The sequence below is a fragment of the Schistocerca americana genome, chromosome 7 (genome assembly GCF_021461395.2).
Source record: "Schistocerca americana isolate TAMUIC-IGC-003095 chromosome 7, iqSchAmer2.1, whole genome shotgun sequence".
NCBI classification, from domain to species: domain Eukaryota; kingdom Metazoa; phylum Arthropoda; class Insecta; order Orthoptera; family Acrididae; genus Schistocerca; species Schistocerca americana.
In genome coordinates, this window is record NC_060125.1 from 35,844,754 (window position 1) to 35,857,667 (window position 12,914).

Consider the following 12,914-nt stretch of genomic DNA (forward strand, 5'->3'; position numbering starts at 1 on the left):
CCCAATTCTATTCAAAACCTCCTCATCGGTTATGTGGTCTACTCATCTAATCTTCAGCATTCTTCAGTAGCACCACATTTCAAAAGCTTCTATTCTCTTCTTGTCCAAACTATTTATCATCCATGTTTCACTTCCATACATGGCTACACTCCACACAAATACTTTCAGAAACAACATCCTAACATTTAAATCTATACTCAATGTTAACAAATTTCTCTTCTTCAGAAACGCTTTCCTTGCCATTGTCAGTCTACATTTTATAACATCTCTACTTCAACTATCATCAGTTATTTTGCTCCTCAAATAGCAAAACTCATTTACTACTTTAAGTGTCTCATTTCCTAATCTAATTCCTTCAGCATCACCCAATTTAATTTGAACACATTCCATTATCATCATTTTGCTTTTGTTGATTTTCATCTTATATCCTCCTTTCAAGACACTATCCATTCCGTTCTGCTGTTCTTCCAGGTTCTTTGCTGTCTCTGACAGAATTACAATGTCATCAGCAAAACTCAATGTTTTTATTTCTTCTCCATGGATGTTAGTTCCTACACTGAAATTTTCTTTTGTTTCCTTTATGCTTGCTCAGTATACAGATTGAATAACATTGGGGATAAGCTACAACCCCGTCTCACTCCCTTCCCAGCCACTGCTTCCCTTTCATGCCCCTCGACTCTTATAATTGCCATCTGGATTCCGTACAAATTGCAAATAGCCTTTCACTCCCTGTATTTTATCCCTGCCACCTTCGTAATTTGAAAGAGAGTATTCCAGACAACATTGTCAAACACTTTATCTAGGTCTACAAATGCTAGAAATTTAGGTTTACCTTTCCTTAATGTATCTTCTAAGATAAGGGTCAGTATTGCCTCACGTGTTCCAACATTTCTACAGAACCCAAACTGATCTTCCCCAAGGTTGGCTTCTACCAGTTTTTCCATTTGTCTGTAAAGAATGCGTGTTAGTATTTTGCAGCCGTGGCTTATTAAACTGATAGTTCAGTAATTTTCACATCTGTCAACACCTGCTTTCTTTGGGATTGGAATTATTATATTCTTCTTGAAGTCTGAGGGTATTTTGCCTGTCTCATACATCTTGCTCACGATATAGCAGAGTTTTGTCAGGGATGGCTATCAGTAGTTCTAATTGAATGTTGTCTACTCCCAGGGCCTTGTTTTGACTTAGATCTTTCAGTGCTTTGTCAAACTCTTCACGCAGTATCATATCTCCCATTTCATCTTCATCTACATGCTCTTTCATATCAATAATATTGTCCTCAAATACATTGCCCTTGTGTAGACCCTCTATATGCTCCTTCCAACTTTCTGCTTTCTCTTCTTTGCTTAGAACTGGGTTTCCATCTGAGCTTTTGATATTTCTACAAGTGGTTCTCTTTTCTCCAAGATTAGTTCTTGAAAAGTGACTTTAAAAAAGTGCTGACTGGGTACTTTTTCGCAGGACTGTTTGCCTTCTACAAAAGTTTCCACACTTTTTTGTTGCAAAAGACCTTTTGTTTCTCCATCTGGCAGTATTTCAGTTTTCAAGAATGATTGTTCTGTTGAAATGCAGCAGTATTTTCCCGCCAGTGAACTGAATGTGTCACCAAAGTAAGGTGTTTCCGGACATCACTTGGCTTTTCCTGCCCAATTCGATGATTAAAAAATCTGCAGACTATGAATTTTGAACTTCCATGGGCATTCACAGCTGTGAGATCTATGTTTAACAACACTACAGATTGAACTGACTAGAGTGGCCGGCACTAAAGCAGAGTCCTCAAGGTCACGGCCGCTGCCTGCCACCAGCAGAGGCTGCGGGCTGTGATTCACCTGCCTCTTGACTCTGTTGCCATGTAGGTACCGTCAGCAGTGTGGTAGGACAGAGCAGCTGAAAGCTCAGTATTACCATGTTATATCGAGTATTCACGTCTTATCTCAGTGCCTCACTGTCTTTAGAAAGATGCTTTGGTGGGTGTTCGGTGGTGAATAACATTGTAGGAGCAACGGCCTACTTGTAGTACTCCTTTAGTCGGTGTGCATAAAGGGCAGAAAGACATTCATAAGCAATCAAAAATTATCATATCAAATGTACTCAACTTTTGTACTGATCTGCCCGACAATGAAGAAGCAAAGAATAACCTAAATTTTGTGCAAATTCATAAACTTAGTGCTAAAGCATGTGGCGTCTCCAAGTCAACTGTAAGCTGCATTTGCAAATCTGTGTCACTGGCAGAATCTCCAAACATGAATGAGGTTTCGATACTCCAAGAAAGGTATATGAACATGAACAGAAATCAACTGACTTTGTCGATTTTAAGAAAGAGCTCATGCATAAAACTGTACTTGGATATTACGACAGAGGAGAGTATCCAACAGCTAAAAAAATACAGGCTGACCTCCATGAAAAAATTAATTACTCAGGCTCAAAGACCTATGTTCTTCATCTTCTCCACTCCCTTGGTTTCCAATTCAAGACGTGTAATGACAGACAGAAATTTTGATGGAATGCAGAGACATTGTGGCAGCAAGAGGAAAGTTTTTGAGTACAATGCACTCCTTGCATGCTGAAGACAACAGGCCTGTAGTGTACCTGGATGAAACTTGTGTTTCACAGAACCATAACAATAAGTATATATGGAATGACTCCAAAGGAAATGGCAGTTTGAAAGTACCTGCTTGTAGAGGTGGCTGATTAATCATCGCCCTCGCTGGTTCATTAACCACAGGCTTCATACCAGAGGCCAAATTTGTTTTACATGTTGGGAAAAGTTCTTGCCAATCAGATTACCATTCAGAAATGAATGGAGAAGTTTTTAAGAATTAGTTTATTCAACTGCTGTCTGTGCTGGAAGAAGGGTCAATTATCATGATGTATAACACCAGCTACCACTCCATTCAGACAGAAAAGCTGCCACATTCAAATTGGTGCAAGGCAGATATTATGGAGTGGTTAAAGAGAAAGAATGTTTAATTTTCAGTCAATGAAATGAAGGCAGAACTTCTATCTAAGGAAGAAATTGTAGGTGCCAAAAAGACTTAAGAATCAGATCAACTGGCAAATGAAATGGGACACCAAGTGGTATGCCGACCACCGTATTACTGCCAGTATAATCCCATTGAACTGATATGGGCCCAAGTAAATCAAGAAGTAGTGAAAAGAAATACTACTTTCAAACTTGCTGATGTCAAGAAGCTAACACACAAAGCTCCTGAGAATGTTACTCAGCAGGACTGGGAGAGGTGTGTAAAACATGCAGAAGCATTGCAAGAAACTGATTACTTGAACCAGGGTTTAAGAGGCACCATAGTGGAATCTGCAATGATACACCTCGCTGAAACAAGTGACAGTGAATCTGAAGACATGGAACCATAAGATTGTTCAGTGTAGGTAAGTGCTGTCTATGTAAAAAGTTGACTTGATTTAAATGTTTGTCTATTAATTTCAGTTATAGAGGGCATACTGCAAATTTTTTTCCCTTACTGCAGACGACTGATAGTTTTATCATAAGTGGTGGCCATTAGTTTACTCGACAGTAACTGTCAATTAAAATATGATTGTCAACTCTGCATTAATTAACAACAGTTTTCCCTAACAACCTGTATTGAATGTCTTCACATTCGGATATAATCTTACTACATTCGGTTTACTTGTACATTCGAAATTTAACTCCTTGTTTTCATAGAAGGATTTACTGGCTGTTTCGTAGTAAGGGTAATGTAGTTCATAAAATGCCAAAACGTTGTGCTGCTTCTATATTGACAGTATATATAAACAGTGCAGTAACATCAGAACAGTCTCAGCACCTATTCTGATTCTCCAAGAAGAGCATAGAAATCTATGATATTTAACGATTTTCACAAAAAGCTAGAACACAGAATTGTATTACTTTAGTATGATAGAGGATAGTATCTGATGGCTAGAGAAATACAGGGCAATGTCCATGATAAAACTGATTATTCTGGCCAGTCACTTCAATGCACCGTCTTCTCCTCCCACTTTGTTTTTAATTCAGAAACTGTAAAGATGGACGAAATTTGTAACACAGGACAGGGACACTGCATTAGTAAGAATGAGGTTTTTGTGTACCAAGCACATATTGCGTGCTGAGAATAATAGGCTTATAGCAAATTTAGATAAAACTTGGGTTTCACAAAACCTTTCAAACAAATATTTTGCTTGACTTGATAGAAAATATTGGCTGCAAAATAATTATAGTTGCTTTTTTGCTTGACTTGATAGAAAATATTGGCTGCAAAATAACTATAGTTGCTTTTACGTAGTGTATATTGGCATTTTGAGTGATTGATGCAATGACAAAGGCTATATATTAGCAGCCAGTAAAATATTTTGGCAAGTAGGCAATATTCAAGGTCATATTAAAGTGAGAGGTCCAAACAAAACTCCTGGTGACAGCCTACAACAACTTGCGCGCTGCTGTGCACGGAATATAGAGTGAGTAATTTGCCTCTGTATGAGATATGATACAATAATGATGTCTGAAATGTTACCAAAAATAATTTTGTAGTTTTCTTAACAACATTCTCACAGGAAGTTTCTTTGCGGTCCTACAGAACGAAAAATAATCAATGACTACATTTTTCGCTACGTAGTAGGCACAGTTTCACACCTCTTATAATATTTTATTATTTATGTCAGAATACTTTTATGTTTCTGAAATAAAAGATGCAGCATATGGATCTTTAAACTTTGAGGATGTTCATATATATATTTTTTTCAGTCCAATTACATTAGTGATTTTGTTGATACCACAGATTGAAGTAAAAAGTTATTTTTCTAAAATATTTCTTGTAACATTAGTTTTAATTTCTTTCTTGGCAGCTAGTCATAATTTTCTTTTGGAGAGTACTCCATCATATTCTAGACTAAAAATAGAGTTGCTCAAAACGAACATCTGAAATTATCACTATAAAAAAAAACTGGGAATGTTGTAATATGGCGAGATGACCTTGAAGCATTATTTTCGTGCCGGTCACTATAGCATAGAAGTAGAACCTAGCATACAGTAACTCTATTTTTGCGTTAGAGAAAGGATTTTGGCACAGTTGAAAAAAGTTACAGATTTCATTTTCCATTCGGCATAGCGCAGAAGGCAGGCAGCACAGGTTATAGTGGCAAATGCCGTGATCGTAAGCAAACTAGAATTTTGACTGCCAGAAGGGAAAGGAGCAGTGCTGACAAACAAGTGCCACCTGCCTTTGGTAGGGCTGCAGACTACAGTAAAACTGACACATATTCCATTTACATGGGGATCCCAAAAGCGGATTTCGTAAGCCGATTTCCCAGTAGCCTACCGCTTCTGGGTGGTCATGTAACACACCAAAATCGATTCTGGAAATCCGCTTCTGGTGGCTGGTTTTCCAAATCCGCAATCAATTTTCACTTGCATGTAAATGCAACTAGTTTTTAAATGTGCTTGGACTAATAGGTTTTGTTTGTTTTTAAAAATTTTTGGCTAATATGGATGGAGTGACTTTATATGCAGTAAAGGATAAGTAGAAATATGTGACTGAAGCTATTTACACCTCATCTACTTGAAGAGAAATAGCAATTGTGCTGAGTAAATCATAACCAGTATCTATTTTCCAGGTGCCATATTTACCTGGGCCAGTAAATCTGCTTCAGCAACAGCAACAGCAAAAAACGGTTTCCAAAATTTGGTTCTCATCTTTCAGAACATATGTTGCATGTAAACATAGTGACACTGTTACAGGGATCGCTGGTCTCGTTTGGTGTTGTAAGGATGCTAATTAAAATCTGTTATGGACATGGATTAATTGCTTCTCTTATTTCCAAATAAGAAAAGAAAACAATGAGCAATGCACAACACCAGGCATTCGGGATGGCTACCGCACAATTTTTTGTTGAGGTTAGCAGAGAATTGTTAACAACATAGTTTGAGGGGTATTCAATGTGACCACAGTTAAAAACATGTGATGCCCTAATATTCCACATTAAAAGTGTCTGAATTATATCATCTTCTGATTTTTAGCTAGCAAAAAGTTACACATTTCTTTGTTGTAAAATGCTGTTTCCCACAACTGAGTAGGTCTACCCATACTTCTATGTTGTATTACGCGGCATGTATCTTAAATAGCCCATTCAACCAACCACAGTTGCCATGGAGCCATTTGGCATGGTGCCATATCATTGAGCGCATTGACAGATTGTTGCGTCTGTACATTTTTTATTTTGCTATCAGGTTCTTACACACTTTATCTTTCCAAATTGGGCTTCACCAAACGATGTACAGTACCAGTAACAGAAAATTGGTTATATTATTGATATTTATATGCAGAAAATTAAGTTATTTCAAACTATCTCTGATAAAATAGTTTATCTGGATACAAATCACAATGAAATAGCATTTCGTATTTTGAGGCAGAGTTTGCATCTATTTTGCAAAATGTGAATTTTTCCGGGCTCTACTCATTTCACTTCACCCATTATATTCCACTGACCTGTCCCCCCCCCCCCCCCCCTTCCCTTCTCTCTACACACACACACACACACACACACACACACACACACACATACACACGCACACACACAGGTCTGTTTCAGACTGTAAGTTAGCATTCGTGGAGTTGTAGTGCCTGCTCTGTTTACCACCCCCATCTACCATCCAGGTGATAGGTCTGAGGGTGGTCTAAAATAGACCGAAACTGGTAACCTCATGAAAAAAAGAAGCTTCTTGTGGTTGTTGCTGTTAATGTTCATTTCTACAGTAACAATTATTATAATTGCTAACTACATGAGTGAAAATTTTCACCTAGTGTTCTTTAGCCTTCTCTCTCTCTCTCTCTCTCTCTGTCTCTCTCTCTCTCTCTCTCTCTCTCTCTCTCTCTCTCTCTCTCTCTTGCTCCACACACACACTCTCTCTCTCTCACACACACACACACACACACACACACACACACGCACACACACACACAAATGGTCATTATCTAACTGTATACCTGCAATCTCATTTACATTGAGGTAAGCAGTAATTTCTAGGCTTCCTGTCGATCATTATTAGTCTGGAATTGCTTAAGATGAGTTTATTAATAAACTTAAGTTGGTTACCTGATAGGAATCATTTTACTCTCTGTTGAAGACCTGACCTACCAACATTTAATATTACTTAAATACTGACATTAGAGATTATTGGTCACTACTAATTAAATTAAAATGGCATAAACCTAAACCCAGACTGAGTCATATAAAACATTTGTTTAATGTAATTTTATGTGAAATCTTATTTGAATAGGTTACAGCTACTTCTGTCTCCAGTTCGCTAAGGGGTAGCACACCATTAGTTAAATATTATTTTAGTTTTGTTTAATAATAATCTTTCTAGTCAAAAAATGTGGTAAATTCTGAAAAAAAAAAAAACTTTAAAGCATTATATGTTTACACTTTTATAACAAGAAATGAATGTTGGTAACACTTAACATTGTTTTCTATCATACAAAAAGACTACTTGTTAAGAAAACACTGTTAGCAATAGTCTACGAATACTGCAAAGAATGTCCAATACATAGCGCACCTGGCATCATCACTTCTTTTTCAAATTATGAAAGCAAAATGAACTCAGGACATACAAAATTATAAATGCTATTTCAAGCCAGTCAACAGTTATCTTCAAGTAAAGTGCTAATGTCTTGTTACATGAAATGAGCAGATATGATATTCATTGCAGAGGAAATAAGAAATGTGCCAATTGAAAGAAACAATTATAAAAATGCATACTAGCAGCCACATGAGGAGAGAAATTGAGTAAACAGACTGATAAAAAGAAAGCAACTAGTAAGAGCAAACATAAAATGAGATATGATAAAACACATGAGTGGACAGTAGAAAAACAGAAAAGAATGGTGGGGGGGGGGGGGGGGTGGCAGAGGGAGGGGGGGGGGGGAGGAAGAGATAAAAATACTGAAAAGACTGCAGACATAGCAAAATACAAAAGTTGTAGACTTACTAAAATTGCAAGTTGAATATATCATTTTCAAAGTACCTGTTAATTATGATGTGGTACATGTTCACCATTTGGAAGTATGTAACTCACTCCTTGATTGTATTTGATACCTCTCTTATTACATAGCAGCTAAGAATAGAAATGACACTTTGAAACTGCCTGCCCAATATAGATTTTCAAAGAGGTTACTGACCTAGATGATTCTGCCAACTCTCTTTTTTATTTGTGTTGATGGACAACAAATTTACATGGGATTAATATTTTGATAAGCTAACATAAGCTAACCAAAAAGCTCAGAGCAGCTTGCTTTGCTCTGAGAAGTATCTGTAACTGTTATGACTTCAAGATATTTGTTTCTTTTCATAGCTAAAATCCTTTCAGTTTCTCTATCTTTAGGTATAACCTTTTGGGGTAATGTTCAGATGTCAATGAGATGTATAATTAAAAAAAAGGGGCAATAAGAATATTGCATACAGTTGTTTATTCAATGGCTTGTGTTTCTTGAACGATATGACAATTCTTAGACCTACACTTCAGTAGATTTACTGTTATTAACTACAAACAATAAATGTCAGTTTCTAATTGAGGTGAAATGATTACATACAATACAAGAAAGGATTGGGAATTAGGAACCTCAAGAAATATAAAACTAAATTAAGAATGCATCTCTGCAGCAATTAATTCTGCCTGTTTTGGGATTCAGGGTTTCAAGAACTGCTGTAACCATAGGACATTATAAATAAGTTACCTCATCACAGGACATAGCTTAGACATCAACATTCATCAGTATACTCATAAAACTGCTAATTATTTAGTGATGCATAACAGATTTTGAATAATATAACTAAATACAAAAGTAAAAACGCTTTTAATGAAGTGTATTTTTTGATATTTATGCAAAACACAGTTTGCAGCATTTTAAGTATGGAGCAGAGTTTGGTAACGAGTCATGGTAAAATTATATTTGCTAGCTTTCTTTAATGAAAACTCGTTATAGCACCAAAATGGTACTGTACAACTTTGATCGTTCTGCATCCAGTGACTGAACATATGCTCATTAACAGAGCACAATTTTAAAACAGCAGCAGCATTCTTATATTTCAAACTGCCCATAAAAATGATCTCTGTTATTCACAATGTTACCATGTTCTGGCACTGGGGTAAAATAAACAAGCATAAAAATATCTTATGAAATTCCAAGTGATATAATAACGTTAACAGGCAATAAACAATTGTAAAATCATTTTCCTTCTTAAGTAATTCAATTAATCTCTGTGTGTGTGTGAGTGTGCATGCACAAGAGAGAGAGAGAGAGAGAGAGAGAGAGAGAGAGGGAGAGAGAGGGAGAGAGAGAAGAGAGAGAGAGAGTACTATTATTAAATTCAGGCCTGGGGTTACATTTCATATACATGGTGAGCATGAAGTCTTGCCCTGATTATAACAGTTTATTACAGAATAACCATTTGACATAATAATTTACATTTGATGCTGTTACTTAGGTTAATGTTACTAGTCTTTTTCAAGACCACTTACGTTAGTAAACCTCAATGTGAGCTTCCTTGCTAGCTCAGAGAATGTCAAGGCGGTATTCCAGTTCCTGCCAGGTATTTCGTAACATGTGCTCTGTCACAGTACCCACAGTAGCTTGTATCCTAGCCTTCAGTTCGTCAAAGTCAGCAACTGATGTGACAAAGACTCTGTCCTTAATATAACCCCAGAAACAAAAGTCAACGGGTGTAATGTCTGGAGACTGCGATGGCCAGGGTGTTGGACTGTTCCTTCCAATCCACAGATCTGGAACTGTTTCATACAGGAAACCACACACTATCAAAGCCCGGAGCGGTGGAGGGGGGGGGGGGGGGGGAGGTGCTCCATCTTGCTGGAAAATTATCTATGGTTGATATTCTTCTAACTGTGGGGCAATGAACTGTTGCAAAACGTCTAAGTAAATGTTAGCGGCAATGGATTTTTCTGCAAAGAAAAATGGTCCAAAAACCTTGTTATGTATGAGGCTGCACCAAGCATTCACTTTTTCGCTGTCTAACTGTGAGTGTACAGTAGCATGTGGACATTCTGAACCCCATAAACATTATGCCTATTTACCATTGCACTGACATGAAAGGTGGATTCATCGATTCAATTCACTTCAATTCAGTAAAGCATATACTATTTAAGTAATCGTTAGTGTCATCAGTCCTGTTGACAATCTCAGTTGCAAATTCAGCATGTGACAGCAAATCATTTGGTTGCAAGGCCTCCACAATTTGCACTTTATAACCATGCAACCTAAGCCTTTCATGAAGAATCTGCACTGTATTTGCTTGTGGTATTTGAAGTTCATGTGATGCTTGACAAGTTGATTTAGACGGACTCTGTTGAAACAATTACCGAACATGATATACAGTTGCATTACTCACAAGAGGGCTGCCACTTTGAGGACGATCTTCAACGCTGCCTGTTTTGTTAAACTTAGCATACAGTTGCTTTACTGACTTAACTTCAGGAGGGCAGCATCCATAAGAAGCCCAAAATTTATGCTGAACACTGATGGGCGATTTCGTTTCGTGAAACCAAAGCACACTCTGTACTTTCTTCTGTTACGACGCCATTTTGCCAGCAACTAACGTGACCTAACTGACCGCGTAGGTGTAGTGGAGCACTAGCGCCATCTGTTGGTCAGTAGTAACACTAACCTATGTAACGACATCAAATGTAACTTACTATTTCAAACAGTTATTCTGTTGTAAATTTTTGTAATCGGGGGAAGACTTTTTGCTCCCCCTGTACTTCTATACAAATTTCTCATGCAAACGGACAACATGTAGCCTTTTTCAGTATGGTGGCAATCTGATTTACAACAGTACTTTAAAACATTAAGACAGAAATATGTAACACATATATGCTATCAAAGAGACATAACAAATTTCCTGATCAATATTATGGATATATAAAAATACCAAATGACAGTTATTAATTACATTGTTATTAACTTACAAATAAAATTTTTCATTCCAAACTGGATTGAGCTCTTGTGGCATGGTCTTGGTCCGCTTCTTAACTTTTCCAACTTGTACAGTAACATATGGATCAGATGTTCCACTTTTATCCTTTGCAATCAAACCCTGGGCGCAGATAACTGAAATCAAATCATACAGTTCACAACTGCTGTTTGTAGACTTATATGAACACGGAAATCTGATTAAATGATTTCTTTTATTGATGCATTAATAAAAAAAATGAGATGAAGCTTACATTAACACATACAGTTCTCAAATAGTTATCCAACACAACTTTAGCTCCTCTGTGAAGAGTATGGATTATTTTTATGTTATAAGTTTTGGAAAACTTCTGTCTACATCGTGAATTTAGTTTATGGTTACTATTCCCACACTGCATATGAAAATCATTAATATGTTTCTTGATGCAGTAAAAATTACAAAAGAGTTCATTTCGCACAGCAAAGCAATTTCTTCTGTAGAAGAGTTTTGGAGGAAACACTGACATCTTTTATTTATTTTATTTTATTTTATTTGCTGAATTACATTACTTCCAGTTTCCAAAGTGAAATCACAGGTGTTTTAAAGTCAGCATAAACTCTTATTAAAAATTTTGAGGTACCAGAGGCACATATATAGTGAGTTAATGGAGTAATGGAATGACGTAATTGTTATTGTGTTTATAAACCAAATATTGATTTCATTTTTCAAAATGATTTCCACACCCTCAAAATTATACAGTACATATTTCTTGATTTATGGTTTGGGTAACATCACCTTTAATACTTTATTTACTGTACAGGACATGCTGAAAGGAATAGGTTTACATGTGGCACAATAATGAGCACGTAAATCAGATCTTATAAATTACAGGCAAACATTTGATTTAATGGGTCCTCGGAAGTACAACTGTATATCGCCAAAGGAAATCCCATAGCTGATGGGCCAACCTCATGGTGCTTGAGTGGATAGAAGATTTATAAATGAAGAAGGTTAACAGCAATGCTGGTCACAACTAGTAGTCTAAGTCTGTTGCAGTTGACAAAAGCCAAATAGGTGTGAACAGCAACTACATGCTCAAATACAAACAGAAGATAGAGCAACTGCAAAGTGAGAAATGTGGATGAGTGAAGTTGCAGCAGCAGGAGGAGGAGGAGAGACAACATTCTTGCACCAGTCTCCCACACATCTGTTGGCTGTTGGGAATATTTGGTTTTGCTTATCTGAAATAACAAAGCAAGCCTTACACTTTTCTTCAACCATCACCATTCCCACCAACATGTATACCTGATTTACAGCATACTGTGAATCATGAACAAAATTAAATTATTATGCTCAAGACTGACAACAAGAATTTATAATCCTACACAAAGATTTCATCACTTTGGTTATGAGACACAGGGATTACCTGGCAGAGGGACTCCAGCATCAGTCATGTCTATGTGCAAGTCCTGCAACAATTACCCCATACCAGAAATATAGGATCTCCAGCCACTCCTCAAACCCCTAGGTCCACACAAGAACCTCTGCCCTGAGAATGTTTCCCTCCACAGCCCCACCACTCCTTTGTTCCACATGTTTCCTAAAGTCCTAGACACAACTATCCAAGATGCCCCATTGTTTCTGATTACTGTGCTCTCACAGATAATTCCTTTGGACTAACACCTCCAGCCTATTACCAGTAACTTACACTCGTGTATAAAAGACACCAACCATATCCTCAATGGATTCTCCGCTGTTCCTGTCGCTTTACCACCCAGTGTCCTGCTAATCACTGTCGGTGACATCTCTCTCTGCACTAACGTTCCTAATGACTACTACAGAGCACCACCTTTCCCAGCACCTTATTGATTCTGGCCAACAACCTCATTCCTGGTCATCATGACCAACTATACCTTCACCCATAATTACTTCTCCTTTGAAAGTATCAACAACAAACA

The 12,914-nt window shown here is 37.2% G+C and overlaps 1 protein-coding gene across 1 annotated transcript in view; it reads right to left on the minus strand.

The window, feature by feature from the left end:
• LOC124622251 (protein unc-13 homolog C) overlaps positions 1–12,914 on the minus strand; it is a gene marked incomplete at its 5' end in the record, with an annotated part of 692,708 nt that overhangs the window by 300,295 nt on the left and 379,499 nt on the right. Inside the window, one exon of the mRNA XM_047147909.1 lies at positions 10,973–11,114. Within this exon, the coding sequence (XP_047003865.1) occupies positions 10,973–11,114 (142 nt within the window). The remainder of the gene's footprint in view (positions 1–10,972; positions 11,115–12,914) is intronic.